At 42.1% G+C, this 16,371-nt stretch overlaps 1 protein-coding gene across 4 annotated transcripts in view; it reads left to right on the top strand.

Annotated features, from left to right (window-relative positions):
* The window catches only part of Ltbp1 (latent transforming growth factor beta binding protein 1), a 379,031-nt gene that overhangs the window by 246,744 nt on the left and 115,916 nt on the right, over window positions 1-16,371 (top strand). For all 4 annotated transcript variants that reach the window (XM_013354050.2, XM_005367931.3, XM_005367930.3 and 1 more), the window contains one exon: window positions 8,930-9,052. In XM_013354050.2, the coding sequence (XP_013209504.2) occupies window positions 8,930-9,052 (123 nt within the window). The remainder of the gene's footprint in view (window positions 1-8,929; window positions 9,053-16,371) is intronic.

Genomic DNA, 16,371 nt, shown 5'->3' with positions numbered 1-16,371 from the left:
GGTCATCACAAAGCAAACATATTATACAATTATTTCCAAGGTCAACACACAGAATACATCTTGGACCTTGGAACTGCCCTGTTTTCCCCCTGAAATTTCATTTTCTTCCTCTGTTTCAGGTGTAATCAGTGTTCTAACTCTTGCAACCATAGAGTAGTTTTGTATCTTTAGAACATTTTCAAATTTGTTATTATTTTTTTATTTCTCTCATCCTTGTATTTTTCTTCCTTCTCTCCCTTTGCTCCCTCTTATTCCTTCTTTTTCATTGAGCTAGACTCCTCCTAGGGAGTTCATGCTGGCCCCAAAGACATTATGGAGTTCAGGAATCTCTTGAACATGTAATCCTCTGCCTCCTGGGTGCTGGGATTACAGGCATGTGCCACTATGTCCAACCCAGTATGTGTTCCTTCTCTCACTTAACAGCATGTGGCCAATCAGCTTTCATTCTCCCTGCACCTTTGCTGTGTTCTTCCCTGACTTCTCTTTGCAGCCTTGCTACATACCTAAGTCCTCTTAGACAGTAGTTTTCTTCCTCCTGAATTAGGTGAAGTGTGTGTGTGTGTGTGTGTGTGTGTGTGTGTGTGGTGTGTGTTCATGTGGGTCTATAAACATATGAGTGCATATGTGTGCAGGCCAGAAGAAAACACTAACCATCTTCTTCAATTGCTTTCTACCAAATATTTTTTGAGACAAGGTCTCTCACTAAGCCTGCAGCTTGCCGATTCAGCTATGCTAACCATCTTGCCAGCCCCTAAGATCTTCCTGTGTCTGCCTCACCAGCACTGAAATGTAGGCATGTTTAACTTTTTTATGTGAGTAATGAGGGTTGAACTCGGGTCTTCTTAATTGTGCAACCAATACTTCACAGACAACCATTTTCCCAGCTCACTTGTTGTAGTTAGAATTTCTACTGCAGTGAGGAAATACCATGACCAAAAGCAAGTTGGGGAAGAAAGGATTATTTTGGCTTACACTTCCACATCACTTTTCATCACTGAAGGAAGTCAGGGCAGGAACTCAAACAGGGCAGGATTGTGACTGAAGGCAGGAACTGATGCCGAGGTCATGGAAGGGCTTTCTCCTGATGGTTTGCTCAGTCTGATTTCTTATATAACCCACGACCACTAGCCCAGGGATAATTCCACCCACAATGGACTGGACCCTTTCCCATCAATCACTAATTAAGAAAATACCCTATAGACTTGCTTGCCTACAAGTCTATCTTATGGAGGCATTTCCTCAATTTCTCCCTCTCCTTATATGAAGTTAGCTTGTGCCAAAACTATCCAGCACACCACTGTTCCTTCTTAAATAGTCAACTCATCCAACTGAGGAAAATATTTATCTCAAGGCAGTCTTTCCTCTGTCTTCAAATGCAAGTCCTACTGCGGATAGAATTCTATGTTGCAATTTCTATCCATCAGCAAGGTGAAGCAGACACAACTGAGTCTCCAGGAAGCCCTATGTTTCCCCCTTCTGTATAAAGATCCTCAGATGCCGCTCTCACCTTGTCCCCAATGTCTGTTAGTGACCAGACATGCCTCATTTCCTGTGTCAACTTGTGACACAGAATAGGGGGTAAATTATTACTCACTTGGTTAAACACACATGTTTTCTTATAGGAAAATGATGTGTAAATGTGTATTTATTTTTCATGAGAGTACCCACCCCATTCAACATGTCATGGGTCAAATGCCATCCTTTGTTTATCCTCCTTTGTTCAACCCTGGAAACTGGCAGGTTGTTCTGAAGAATAGTTACGCTATAAGTAACTTGGGGATTATTTCTGTTAGTGTTGAAGGAGCTGAGGGCCGCTTCCTGCCACCCAGCTCCCAGCTTATGCCCCAAAATAACAACACACAAACTGTATTCATTTAAACACTGCCTGGCCCATTTCTATTAATGTGTGTAGCACCGAGGTGCGCTTACCAGGAAGATTCTAGCCTATGTCCATCCTGGGTCGGAGCTTCATCGCGTTTTCCCCAGAGAGGAAAGCTATCGAGTCTGTCTGAGGTGTCTTACCTCACTTCCTCTTCCTCCCAGCATGTTTACTCCACCCACCTATGTTCTAACCTATCAGGGCCAAGCAGTTTCTTTATTCATTAACCAGTGACCTTCCATCATGTTAGCCTTTTCATGTTACAAGAGTGGGAAATGTAGATGGGAAGATTTTAGTGAATTGCTCCACGTTATAAAATTTAATATCTTAGTTATATCAGAGACTGGGTCTTAAGGGAATATTTCTGCTATTAGATTTGCCACCCCCTTGCTCCTTTAAAAAATGACATGTGATTTTAAAAGAAAAAATATTTCACAAAATGGTATATATAGTCATGAAGTTCAAGGGACACACCTGAGCGATACATGTCTAAATGAAGGAGTCTTGTTGCATCTTATTGGCTTATTTATAATGTTTTCCAGGACTGGATCCTTAGGCTGTTTGGGGAGAATCTCTAGTTATGTGTTTTCCTGAATTCTCTAAATTTGTTTGCTATCTATTTAATAGAGGGGAGAGAGAGAGAGAGAGAGAGAGAGAGAGAGAGAGAGAGAGAGAGAGAGAGAGATCTTATGCGAACTACTCCAGGGCTGGCAGAGTAATGATCCATGCTAGGCAACAAGGAAATCCAGTTCAACATGATTCAGTAGCTGGTATTGGTTCAAACTTCAAGAATCTGACCTCAGACGGTTCATATTTAAGTAGAATTAAATATAGAAAAAACATTTCCTGGTGTAACATAATCCCCTGTGCACAAGGAGGCAGGATTACATCAAAACTCTTCTCAAAATGCGTGTCCCTTCTTCCACAAAGATGGACTTTATATATAGGCTATATGTGTTATCTTAAGGGCCTAAGGGAGGATCTGGTGTGGTCTTGGTCCTATAGATAGAGCAGAGGTCATCTAGGCTATTAGCTACTTCCAGTTTTGGTTGTGCTTGAGGGAGGCAGCTTGGCCTAAAGATGTCACAGGGGATACCTAGGCTATTAGCCATCTCTTTTCCCAGACTTCTGGACAGAGAACAGGTTGTACATCTTTTCTCTTGAAAAGACAACCCTGCGTGTTTCACATTCCTGGCTCACTAGTGCTATCTCTGAGCTCAAGGACCTTTGAACTTCCAACGATAGATTATTTAACATCATTTTTTTTTCTTCAGTGCTGGGTATCAAACTAAACGCATTGTATACACCAGGTACTCACTCTGTCTCTGAGTTACATCTTCAGCCCTTAGAAGATTGTTCATCTTAGGTTAAGTTATGTGATGTAGCCAAGATTCAACCATGTAGATAGTTTTGTGTTCTGGTTCTTTACAGTAAGTCAGAGCTTTGTTGGTAGGCTGTAGAGGTAGAACCCCATGCAAGTGTTTTCAGTAAGGGGAGAAACATGTAATCTTTCTGTGAGCTGTACGTAGCTTTACCAGTTCTGCTTTCCCTCTGCTTCTGTGAACTCCCAGCCTGTCCTAACACAGCACTGGGATGGAGATAGAAGTATGTGTGGGGGTGGCTGTAAGACTGCATCTCCTTCTGCCTTTATTTTAGCTTTGGTTCTTGAGCCAAGTGGGTGGTGCTATGTGCCATGGTCTTGCTGTTCCTGCTGAGGATAGGGCCCCATGGACCTTTCAGAGACAATGGTGGCCTGCAGAGGAAGAACAAGGAATAAATCCAATTGATTACCTATTTTTGTTTTTTAAACCAACTATTCAAGTACTTTTGGCTTAGACTGAATACATTAAAGAAATGTGGTTGACCCCATAAAATGCAAGATTTCTGATCTCTATTGTATTTGGCAAGTGTCAGTTACTTATATTTTTTATAATCGAGTTAGAAGATTTTCTTCTTGAATGTGTGTGGTGCTGGGAGAAGCTTTTCTTAAATAAGGAAAACAGCCGTAGGAATTGAAGTCTGGGTGGAATTATAACTCACAATTTGCCAGTCACATTTCATATGGTTGTTAAACTTTGGCCCCATACCGTCTTCACTTAGAGAGGTCCGTAAGCTTATTTTATCTGCAAGTAATATGTTCGCTATAACTTGTGTTTTGTCCTTCATGGGCTTGTAGATCTGTAGCTCCTTTTCATTTATTTAGAAAAATCCAAAGGAACTTGACTACCTTGGAAAGTTCTTTGAATGTCTGCTCATGGTTCTTATTACTTTCTGAATCACTAAAATAATCAGTTATAAATGATAAGCTTTTGGCCTTTTGGTTTTCCTTGAACACAAAGGCAATGGATTATCTACAAACCTCTCAGAATACAGCAGGGGGTGGAAGACAGAATGCAAGGAAAAAGAGCATATCTGTATAGGTTTTTGAAGTAATAGTTTATCTATGGCTGTTGATAACTTGTCAATGGAATTCTTCCCAAAGTTTGATTTGCACCTTGTTGATATAGACATAGCAGAGTAAACCAGACTGTCTTAGTCTTATATAGCCAGCTCCCACCTCCACCTCATCCTGCCTCACTTCGTAATGGTTTGTTCTGCCTATCTGAAAACTTCAGTGCATACTGTAAGTCTAGGCAGAGCAATCCTTTGTCAAAGAGATTACTTTCAGAATGTTTAGTATCCCTGGTATCCATCCTCTTTGAGTTTCCCAGTCCTCATGAAAACCAGATGCTCTCCAGGCAAGAGTACAACACATCTCCCTTTGAGGATCATAGACCATATTCTCTCTGATGGACATGGGCCATGGTGGCTCACACCTAAAATCCCCGACCTTAAGATAGTGAAACATGAGGATTACTGTGAACTTGAGGCCAGCCTGAGCTACACAATGAATTCTAACTCAGCCTGGGACCACGGAGTGAGACTGCATTTCAAGCAAAATAAAGCAAAAGCAAGAGGTCAGCCATCCTCCAGACCTGTAAACACTCCGTGTCACACTTTAGCGGACGATGGTTTACATCTGAATGGCTAAGAAGTATGTAAGAAAGAATTCAGTGTCAAACCTCCTCTGAGAACTGCAGTCTAGAACCGCAGTGACACAACACTGCCCCCTGCCAAGATGACTGAATGTTGTAAAAAGATTGATACCAAGTTGACAAGGACTTGTCAATTGGGAGTGGAAATTGGCAGGCCTCCTAGACAGCTTTTCAAAGTGAATATAAGCCTTCTCTAGGCGGCCTGGAAATTCTACCCTGAAATATACACTCAATAGAACGAATGCTGAGATCTTCTTGTCTATACCTATAGGTGTACAGATAGGTAGATACTTGAGTGTGTATATGTGTGCACACATGGATTTACGAATGCTCACAGACCATTGATAACAATGGCCCCATATGGGGAACAAAAAAGCAAACACAGTGTTAGAATGGTTAAGTTTGGTTTCCTCACAGAATAACATATAGCACGCCTTGGAAAGACTGAGCTGCTATATGCAACAACACCGAAGAACTTCATAGTAAAGAGTAAAGTAAATGAGACAAAATAAGCAACGTGCTTCACAAAAATAAGCCAGACAGCAGCAGTCAGAACAATAGCCAGCTATGGGTGCAAAGATTTCATCTGGGAATGGGCTGGACACAGCTCTCTGATCTACTTTTAATTATATATATATATATATGTTTGTGCGTGTCTGTGTGGGAATGTATATGAGTGCAGGTATCTGCAGAGGCCAAAGGGTGTCGAGTCTCCTGGAGCTGGCGTTGAGTAGCCAACGAGGGTGCTTGGGACTGAACTCAGGTCCTCTGCAAGGACAGTACTCACTCTTAACCTCTGAGCCATCTCTCGAGCCCCAGTGGAAATATCCTCAGTCATCACCTGGGTGGTGAATACATCATAGTATATGCACACGTGTATTTCTTTGTTGTTGTTTATTTACTTTTGAGATTTTTTTAAATTATAACACTCCCCCCTTCTTTTTCCTCCTTCTCCACTCTCTCATATTCCTTTCCCTGCTCTCCTTCAAACAGGTCTCTTTTTCCGACAGAGGCTGACTTTGAGTATGTATGCCTCCTGTTTCCATCTCCGAGTCTTGGGATTGAGGGCCTGTGCCAACACACCTGGGTGCCTGTGGCTATGCACTTTAGATTGAGATGCTTCAGTGCATATAAAATGAATAGGAGATACCTCGAAATAGAATGCATCTCTGATTGTGATGCTGTAGGAAATATGCTAAGACATAGGCCCAGCAGCTGCTGAAGGAGGCAGGAGTCTTTCTGGTGCTGGGAGTGTGTTCAGAAAGGCCATGCTTCAAGGTTCCTTGGATCAGTTGGGGGCAGTGGCAGTCAGGGTATGGTGGCCCAAGATAACCAGAGTAGTAAAAATCAGGAGACTCTTCCATGATTCCCACCCTCAACTTGCCTGTTCTTATCCACACCTGTAGGTCTCTTGGTCCTTGTCCCAAGGCATCATGGGTAAGGCTGTGAGCTGGGTTATGGAAGGTGCAAAGGAGAGGCATTGGGAGTTCTTGTTAATTGTTCTTGTTAATGAGGCATCTATGGGTCAGAAGATGGAGGACCTTCAACCTTGACCTGACAGCCAGCAGCGTGGCTGGATGAAGACATTTTAAAAAGCCTGGTAACAAAGGAAGGTTCTGATTCCCAAGAAGTGATCATGGGATGTATCATTGAATAGGAGGAAAAGGCTCACAATCATAGCCCAGAGAGATGTGAGGGAGATTTTATCCAGTGTTTCTGATCGCTACTGGCTGGCTACCCAAACCTCAGGCTTTACTTGGATCCCATGATAAAGTCTTTGCTTGTACTGTGTAAGCTCCAACTGGACTTGGCCTTCCTCCTGGTCCTTCATGGTGGTTTTCTTAAGAAGAATGGGTTAGAGGGGAATATTTTCAATTATGCGCCACACATAAATGACTGCTATATCGCAGTACACAGCCTGATAAACAAGACCCTTAGGTGCTGGGCTTGGTGTTCTTTTGAGTGTGATCTAGATACGCCTCTGTCCAGATGTATTCCAGCTTACGGTCTGTACAGCTTATATAACACATATACACTAATTTCTCATTTGTATGTTATGCCCCAAGTTCCATTTTGTCCTTAATGTTAACAAAAAAAAACTGCCCCTCTTATAACATATACTTATATGAAAGTCTGCTTATGGAATATAATACCTCATACAATGAATATACACAGTAGGAAAAAAATTAAAAAATAAAAATTTTAAAACTGTGTGACTTAGATGAACTATGTATAATATAGATAAGTATGAATTCATAGAACGTCTTCCAGCATTCATGTTTAAGTAATATTTTCTGAAATAATGATTTATCAAGGGAAGTGTTTCACTTTTATGTGAAGATTCTGTAATACTTTTCTAACATTGTGTCCAATCTTAATTTAGAAATTAATGTTTTAGCCGGGCGATGGTGGCGCACGCCTTTAATCCCAGCACTTGGGAGGCAGAGGCAGGTGGATCTCTGTGAGTTCGAGACCAGCCTGGTCTACAGAGCTAGTTCCAGGACAGGCTCCAAAGCCACAGAGAAACCCTGTCTCGAAAAAACCAAAAAAAAAAAAAAAAAACAAAAAAAAAAGAAATTAATGTTTTAAAGCCCTTTATAAAAAGATTGCAGAAGAATTCCTGATAGAAAGACATAAATATTACTTGATATAGCAGCTCTAACAGCCAACATCTGTTAGCTGTTACGATTCATATCCCACACTGGCTCCAATAAAAATGGCTACTAGCTTTTTGTTTTTAACTTATTATACACACATACATTTATATATACATATATATGTATATATGCACATACATACATACATATATATTACCTTTACAAGGGGCTATATAAGCTTTTGTTTTTGTTTTCAGCCACCAGGTTTGTGTATTCTCTCTCAGCTCATTTTGATTTCTTCTGGGACTGGCCCATAGGCAGTCCCTGTTTTCAGGCATACCATCCCCTTTCTCTTTGTTCCAGAATCTTCTACTACTGGACAGTTCTGCTTAGGTATCACAATGCGACCTTTAACTGTGAAACCGAATTCTTCATCTTCCGGCATTCTCCATTCACAAAGCTTCTCCTCTTTCCTTAGACTAAAGCCCTCCAGACATCCGTGTGCCCAGTCGAGTGCCAGGCTTTGTCAGGTGTTCTTTTTAGAAAGGAATGGTGCTTTTGTCACCTTCCTGGTGATGCTTCCTGTCCCCCACATGGTTCATCCTTCACTGGCTCAGCATCCTTCACTGGCTCAGCATCCTTCACTGGCTCAGCATCCTTCACTAGCTTGTTTTATGGTCTCTGTTCACAGCGCCATATGCTGGTCAGGTGAACTGCTGTGGAGTCTACCACTGGTAACACCGCTTTCCTACTCAAAACCTTTCAATATAGCTTTCTCTTCAGTAAGATCGAAACCAAGATGGCCTATCTTGTCCCAGCTCCATGTCCACCTGCTTATGCTATTGAAACTTATATCCATTTGGTGGCTTGACTTACCATTCCCGAGTCCCTTCCCTTGGCCAGTCTGTACCCATGTGAATATTTTTTCTGTCCCAGGCCCCTCACGTTCACCTTCTTTGCACACACCCTCTACAGCACTGCCTCTAACGTCTTTCAGGGGCTCGTGACTGTCTGGATGGGCAGTTACAGAACTGAATGTCGGTTTCTAATAGTTGTAGTTTGGGGAACACACTGTTCTTTACACTTTTGCAGCTCACATATTCTCTGTGAAGCTAGGCCTTTGGTGTCTCCCCTGATAGGAAAGCTCATGAACATGGCCCTGTTGCTTAGTTTTGTTTGCTAGCGCATTTCTGGCACTTGAGACAGAACCTGGAGTATAGTGTGTGCCTCAGAGCTAATGATCCAACTACAAATGCTTAATGAAGATCCAGTCATTTTAATCTTAGTTCCTACTGTGTTCCCCTTTGTTTATTTTAAGTAAGATAATTTCAGTAAAGCAGAAAGCAAACAGGAGAATATTTGGAATCTGCACACCAGGGCTTGGCTGCTCCCTCTGATTGGCTTTTGTTTTCTTGCAGATATTAATGAATGTCAGCTACAAGGTGTATGCCCTAATGGTGAGTGTTTGAACACCATGGGCAGCTACCGATGTTCCTGCAAAATGGGATTTGGGCCCGACCCTACCTTTTCAAGTTGTGTTCGTAAGTAATAATCAGTTTGACTTTGTCTATTTTGATCCTGTGTCTGTGGGGGTTATCCAAAAGAAGAAAAATATTTAGCTGGGCCCTGAAAATACAGAAGAAAATGTCATTAATAAAAATGACAAGAGCAAGGAGATCAACCCAATATGGTAAATTAAATCCATATTATGAGCCCTTCTCCAAGACGCATTTTAACTGTATTAGAAAATACTGCACAGCAGAAAAGGGCAGAATCACAAGGAGGAACTAGATCTGGATAAAAATGGAAAAAGTTTGCCAGGCAGAGGGGGCGCACATCTTTGATCTCAGCAGCACTAAGGAGGCAGAGGCAGGAAAGGCAAGTTCCAGGACAGCCAGGGCTACACATGGGAACCCTATCTTAAAAAAAAAAAACCCATAAAAACAAAACAAACAAAAAAAGAGGGTGGGGAGAAAACTGAAATAGGTGTATTAGTTCTTTGGTTCTGAGAGATAAAAACTGATTATTTTTCCTTCATAAATATTTAAGCCTTTTTTAGGCTAGGTCAAACTTGTTCTCAGTTTCTAATTGTTGCAGATCCTGTTTCACCAGAGTCTATTTTTAAGAGGGTTCCCGTATTTTCTCAGTTGGAGAAGCCTGGAAAATCATTCCGAGGCCCACCCATGCTCTTCAGATTTTCTGGTTCTGCTCTAATGTCCTCTGAATTTACAAAAGGCTCCTAAAGTGACGTTGCTGGTTTGGGGAAATATCTCTGGGGTTTTCTTTCTTAAATAGCAAAGGTAAAAGTCTCCCATGAAATCACATATTCTAATATTGAAATATGGCTTCACCAAAGAGGCCCCCCTTCATGAAAATAAAGTTAGTATTGCCATTAGGGTTTTTATATGATCAGTATAGGTTATGCATTCTGTATGCCAATTAGATTGGATACACCTGATAAATAAAGGCCTCAAATAAAGGTGTCTCTGTGTGTGCACATGTATGTGTGTGGTGTGTATGTGTGTGTCTGGATGTAGACAAGAGCATACCTCAGGCATCATTTATCTTGCGGTTTTGGGGCAAGGTCTTTTATTGGCCTGGAGCTTATCAAGTAGGGTTGATTGATTGGCCAGTGACTCCCAGGGCTCTACCTCCCTCTGCCTCTTCAGCACTGGGGTTATAAGCAGGAGCCACACCCCTGGATTTTTCATACATGGATTCTAGGGATCGGACTTAGTATCTCATGTTCGCAGGGTGAGTTTACCAGCTAAGCTCTCTCCCTAGCCTTAAATGCAGACTAAGAAATATTATTTTATATTGTAATGTATATGGGTGTTTTGTCTTCACATGTGTTTGTGAACCATCTATATGCCTGGTATCTACAGAAGCCAAAAGACAGTACTGGATCTCCTGGAACTGGAGTTGTAGACAGTTGTGAGCCAACATGTGGATGTTGGGAATAGAATCATGATTCTGTGGAACTGCAGCCAGGGCCTTAACCACTGAGCCATCTCTCCAGCCCCCAAATGCAGAATTTTAAAAGATAACCATATTTCATTGTAACCCTTTTATTAGGAAAGTAGGTAGACAATGCACCTTAAAAAAAAAAAACTGTATACAATTATCCAGAGTTGAAAATGCCACAGCAGGGTGAGGTAAGTGAATAAGTGATTCTGAGTGTTTTTGTCCAGCCTGGCTCTTTGAATTTCACCTGATGTGGACTTGGTGTTTACTAAGCTGCATCCTGCTTTTCCTGCCACACATTTGATCACGTGAACGCCTTCTTCATGATGACACGGTCCTTCAGTTTTAGCACAGTTTATCTCTGTCTAAGCTGGGATATAGAGAAAGGATGAATGCAGTAACGTGAAAATGAGTCCCGTGTGGTGGATGTAAGCCTTTTAAAGCATTGTTACTAATTCCTCATGTTTTCCTTTAAAACCTGACCAATGCAGATTAGGAAATTGTGCACGTAAGTCTTTCGTTTTTTTCTCCTGTGTTCTCTTATGGGTGGTTCTGGTCTGAAGCAGACAGGCACCTCACCAGAGGGCTTGCGGAAGGTGACTAAGTTAGCAAACTGTAAAGTTTTCACACAAGTCAGGTTTGAAAACTGATGGAAGGATCTAGAATTCTAGGGCACCAACCAAGCTGTCAGTAATATCCAGATAATTTAGAGGTGCCTTTCCGCTACTTTCAACTACATAAACAAACATCCATACAGGTTTCTAATTTAAACATCAATTATTACGAAGACCTTCGATGCAGAATTTGTTGTGAAAAAACCTTTTTTATTTGACACTGTTGGGTTAGCATTCTCACACGGAAGGTTGCAGATTAGGTAAACTTGGAGAACTGGCCATAGACTGTGAAAGCCCTGACAAGATCTGATGTCTAGCACGAAGGGCAGACCTCCAGGTTTTAATGAAATCGTAGAACCCTGCCAACGGGAATTTTGAAACCACTTGCACAGTTCCTTAAAATTTATTTTCCTTGTCATTGCCCAAATAATTCTGAAATTATTAAACAGCCATCCATTCTCATTTGAAAAATAAATAACTCAATTTTACGGTTCAGCTGCAACAGCTGAAATGATAAGCCTTAAGAGATATTTATTTATTTGTTGCTTAGTTAAGTGATCCAGTTTAGAACCCAGAGTTAAAATTGAGCCCTTTTCCAGCACGAATCAACAGATGTATTTCTCCCCCCCCCCGCCCCTCTGAATTTGCCACGTGTGGTATCATGGATGTGTATCCAGTTCCTTCCGAGTTTGTGATTATACCTATTTGTCCTCATTTGTTGATGAAGAAACTGTTGAAGTCTACAGACAGTTGGAAAATATCAGAGGCGAACTGTGATGTCCTCAGTATGTGGGAACAGATGGTGTTTCCTCATAATTATGGGAGATTAGGAAATGAACAAATGCTTACACACACACACACACACACGTACACACACATACATACACACACACACTCACACGTGCGTGCACATGCCAGCCACAGCTGGAGTGTACAAGCATGTGGCAGAGACTGACAGCATTTGCTTAAGCAGCCTGAAATTAGGGTACATCCAGGCGATAAAATGTGTGGCTGACTTAGCGAACTTCAAGACGTGCACTTGGCAATGACTAAGGAGCTTTGGGAAGCTCCCTGTGTTCCTGAATGTGGCGAGGTGAACACCCTCTGCATTCCTTGGCTCCAGCCAAAGGGTGCAGCCAGCCATTTGCTTTTCTTGCCTTGCCCACTCTCTGCCCTTGACTTCATGTAGTCAAAATGAAAGGAGGAGAATGCTGGCATTTGCTGCTCTTTTGACCTGTGCTTGTGGCCTAGGGTGCTGGAACAGTGTACTCCAAGCCCGCCCCTGCCTGTCTTATGTGGAAACATGAAGAGTTTGGGCTTGACTATGACAGTAATTTGAAGAAAAGTAGACCACCTCTAGGAAGACTTTCTACCTTCTGGAACTGTATTTGTCTTTCTGCAGCCATTTAAGCATCCCATAATGACTGCTGCTGAAGCTCAGGAAAGGTCCCCAGATGAACTCAGGGCTTTTGAGGTTTTATGTATTTATTCTCTATCCTTGAACTTGGAGTTAAGTGACAGAAACAGGAGGCCAGGGAGGACATGTGCTTAAGAAATGTGCTCTGTTATCACCCCGAGGTCATGAGACAAGAAGATCAGGTTCTTTCTCAAGAGCCAGTCACATTTATATACATGATTTCCAGTTAGTTGTCCTACCCTCTTTATCAAATGCGTTATTATTCATGTCGCACACACTGGAAATTGGACCTAAGAGAGTTTTAGAAACATCTGCAGATCACATAGCTAATAATCAACAGCTGAGATTGAAAACTAGGATCTGGGGAGTCCGGATTTAGGGTTCTGGGTCAGCAGTTGACAAACCGCAGTCTGTGGATGGAATTGTCCCACTGTCAGGTGTCATAAATAAAGTTTTGTCGGCACACGGTCATCTCCATTTACATGGTGTCTAGGGCTGCTCTTGAAACCACGGTGGAGTTAGAATGTTGGAATAGAGACTGTGGGACTTACGACAGCTAAAATATTTGTTACCTGGCCCATTTCAGGAAAGCATGCCAAGCGTTAAGCTCATCAGCCATTCGGTAGAACATCCGGAGGCAGCAGGAGTATCTGAATTCATGCTGCCTAAAGCAAATGTTAGTCCGTCTAAACAGAGGAACCCAGCTTCCAATCTAATTTTACAGAAGTTGATTTAGTAATATGTGCCTCGTGCTTGATGTAATGAACTGCATAGTTCTAGATCAGTGATTCTCAACCCTTGGATCACGACTGCTTTGAGGGTCAAATGACTCTTTCACAGGGTTCACCTAAGACCATCGAAAAACACAGATATCTACATTACAATTCATAATAGCGGCACAATTGCAATTATGAAGAAGCAATAAAAATAATTTTATGGTTGGGGGTTACCATGGCATAAGGAACTGCATTAAAAGGCTGAAATATTAGGAAGTTGAGAACCACTGTCCTAGATTTTATTTTTAGTTTTTTCGAAAGTGGGATAAATTTCTCCTCACTCTCCGACTTCCCCCTCAGGCTTCCTTGCTGACCGCCTTTGTCTGTTTGATTGTTTGTTGTCCACGTTGACACTGTTTGCTCAGGCTGCCAAGCAGAGCCTGTCAGGCTGGAGTCTTTCATCCCATCTGGCTTTCAAGGACACCATTAGGTCTTCATCATCCATCTGTGCCTCCTTTTTTTTCTTCCTCCTCAGCTCAGGGACCCCATCTTTACTTATAGGACATGGCACCATGACCTGGGGGATAGACAGATCTGTGCTACCTGTCTGCTTCCAGATAATAGTGATCCCCCCCCCAAAAAAAAAACGTGGTGGCAATCATCTTTATTGTGTACTTACTAAGTGCCTGACTGTATGGTAGGTTCTTTGCATAGATTGTCACATGTAGTATTTGTGAAATCTCCCTGAGATGGATGCTGTTATTTTTCCTGTTTTAGAAGTGAAGAAACTGGGGCGTCAAAGGGTTAAAGTAACATTTTCCCAGAAAATCACATGGCCCATAAATCAGGTCTTCCATAGGTTGTCAGGAAAAACTAGTCTAAACTGGCAGGTGACCATTATTTAATTTTGGAGGGCTCACAGGGCTCCACCTTCCAAAACCATATTGCCAGCTGGGCAACAAGCATTCAAACACAAGAGCCTGTGGGTGGCATTTCCCATTCAGAAGACAACAATGATTGTAGTAGTTGTCACGGGACAAATGTCGGGAATTTGAAGAAACTGTTCTGCTCTGAATTGCCTGTGCCCCCCCGGACCTAGAAGTAACACTAATGTTATTAATTTTATAGTTAAGCCTCATTGTGTATAAAATAGGCTCTGGTGGGGTGCCTTGACATTGTTTCTGTGTGAATATGGATTATAAGTAAGACCCAATCATTCGGGGAAGAAAATTCTGTAGCAAAATCCTCTGAGCTACATGAGAATTATGTGTGGGTTCTAATGCTCATACATGAACATGTGGATTATGTGAGCGACATCAATCATTCCAAGGCCTGACTCTCCTTTGTGAGTCTAGTACCTTGCTGCTAAGCTTTCTTTTACTTTCAGTCTGTGACCTGTGACCTTTCATAGCTTATCTGCGCAGAAGCCAGAAAGTAAGTGTGAGAGGGAGTGAGAGAGTTCCAGACTCTTCTATCCACCCACTTCTTTTAGAAAAGTGTTTTTGCGTGGGGTGGCGTTTATTTCAAGGGATTGGTGGATATAAGTACAGAGACCAATGAGTCTAAAATTTACAGAGTAGGTGGCAGACTATCCACCAAGGAGGGCATTGACTGACAGAATTTATTCTTGCTCAACGTAAATCAGTTTTTTTTCCTTGTAATTTTTCAGCAGAGTGGATGAAGCCCACTTATATCATAGAGGATGAGTAGCTTTAGTCAAATTCCTCTGGTTTAAATGTCAGTGTCACACAAAATAACAATCCAACCAATACCCCGACAGCAATATCCTATTGCTTAGCCTTATGGGTACACAAAATTAACCATTATTGCCAGTTAAAATGAGGTTTTAATAAACCTGTAGAATTGTTATATAAATCAAAATATGAAAAAATAAGCACAAAGAAAGGCAAGTGTATTAATTTTTTTTGGTGTGTTGCTTTGATAAAACACCATGACCACAGCTACTTAAGGAAGACCAAGCTTAATTTGTTTATACTTCCAAAGGGTTAGAGTCCATAATGCTGGGAACAGCCAGGCAGCAGGCATAGCAGTAGGAATGGGAAACTGAGAGCTCACACCTTGAACCACAAGGACAGAGCAGAGAAAGGAAACTGAAAGTGGTGGTTTTTGTTTGTTTGTTTATTTTACCTCAAAGTCTGCCCACCCCCCCACCCCCCCACACCCGTGATGCACTTTCTCCAGAGAAGCTTTTCCACCTAAACTTCCCCAAGCAGCACTGCCAATTGGGGACTCAGTGTTCAAGTGCCATAAACTATAGGGGGCATTTCCCATTTAAACCATCAACACAAGCTTCCTGAAAATCAGGGGAACAGGCATCATGTCCTTTGCATCTTCCTCTGCCATACACCTTAAATACTTAGATTATTCTTTGAGCATCTAACCTGGGAAGTCAGTCTTGTTGCAAAGGTGGAAAGGTGTATCTAAGAAAGAAGGGCAGAAAGTTGAGTTGAATCATGAGTACCATGGGCTAGAGGGAAGGCAGATTGGGAAGATACCATAGAGGGAAGCAATATGGCCAAGATGGCACACCAGATCTGGGACTGTTTCAGCAGTGTTGACTTGTCCTGGAGCACGTACACATGCTTTAAGAAAGACACATCTCAAAGGCAAGGTTTGTGTCGTCTTGTTCTCAAATTTGCCTTGTGTGCCGGGTGTTCGGGTGATGACCGCTCACTACTGATTTGCAGTAGACAATCAGGATGAGGGGGCAGGCGTTGGATGATAATAGCCTGGTTGCCTTTGTAGCATAGCACGAGGACTTGAGATTTTGCCTGCTCTGCTCTTCTTGCTACACTGGGACTTTGTGTGTCTGGGCAGGTCAGCAGCTACTCCCTGTCTGCCATTTATATTCTTTGGCCTTGGGTGAGAATTCCTGAGCTCCCACCAGCTCTCCAACTGAACGGGGCAGCTGCTGGTTTGTGGTACTAACCACGCTCCTGATTTTCCATGGTGCCTGGACATTCACCAATTGTTGTCCTGGGGCCGCCTCTGCAGCCCAGTCTGGAGAAACAATGGGTCATGACTGTGATTAGTTGTACATGACTATGTTTGTTAGGCAGGTAGGCATTTGTGGAAATGCTTAACTTATACACATTTGCCTTCATTCATATTTGTTACAGATTGAATCC

This window comes from Microtus ochrogaster, unplaced genomic scaffold, assembly GCF_000317375.1.
Source record: "Microtus ochrogaster isolate Prairie Vole_2 unplaced genomic scaffold, MicOch1.0 UNK26, whole genome shotgun sequence".
Classification (NCBI taxonomy): Eukaryota; Metazoa; Chordata; class Mammalia; order Rodentia; family Cricetidae; genus Microtus; species Microtus ochrogaster.
Note: the sequence above shows the minus strand (reverse complement) of the source record. Positions and strands in the feature narration are given on the sequence as shown.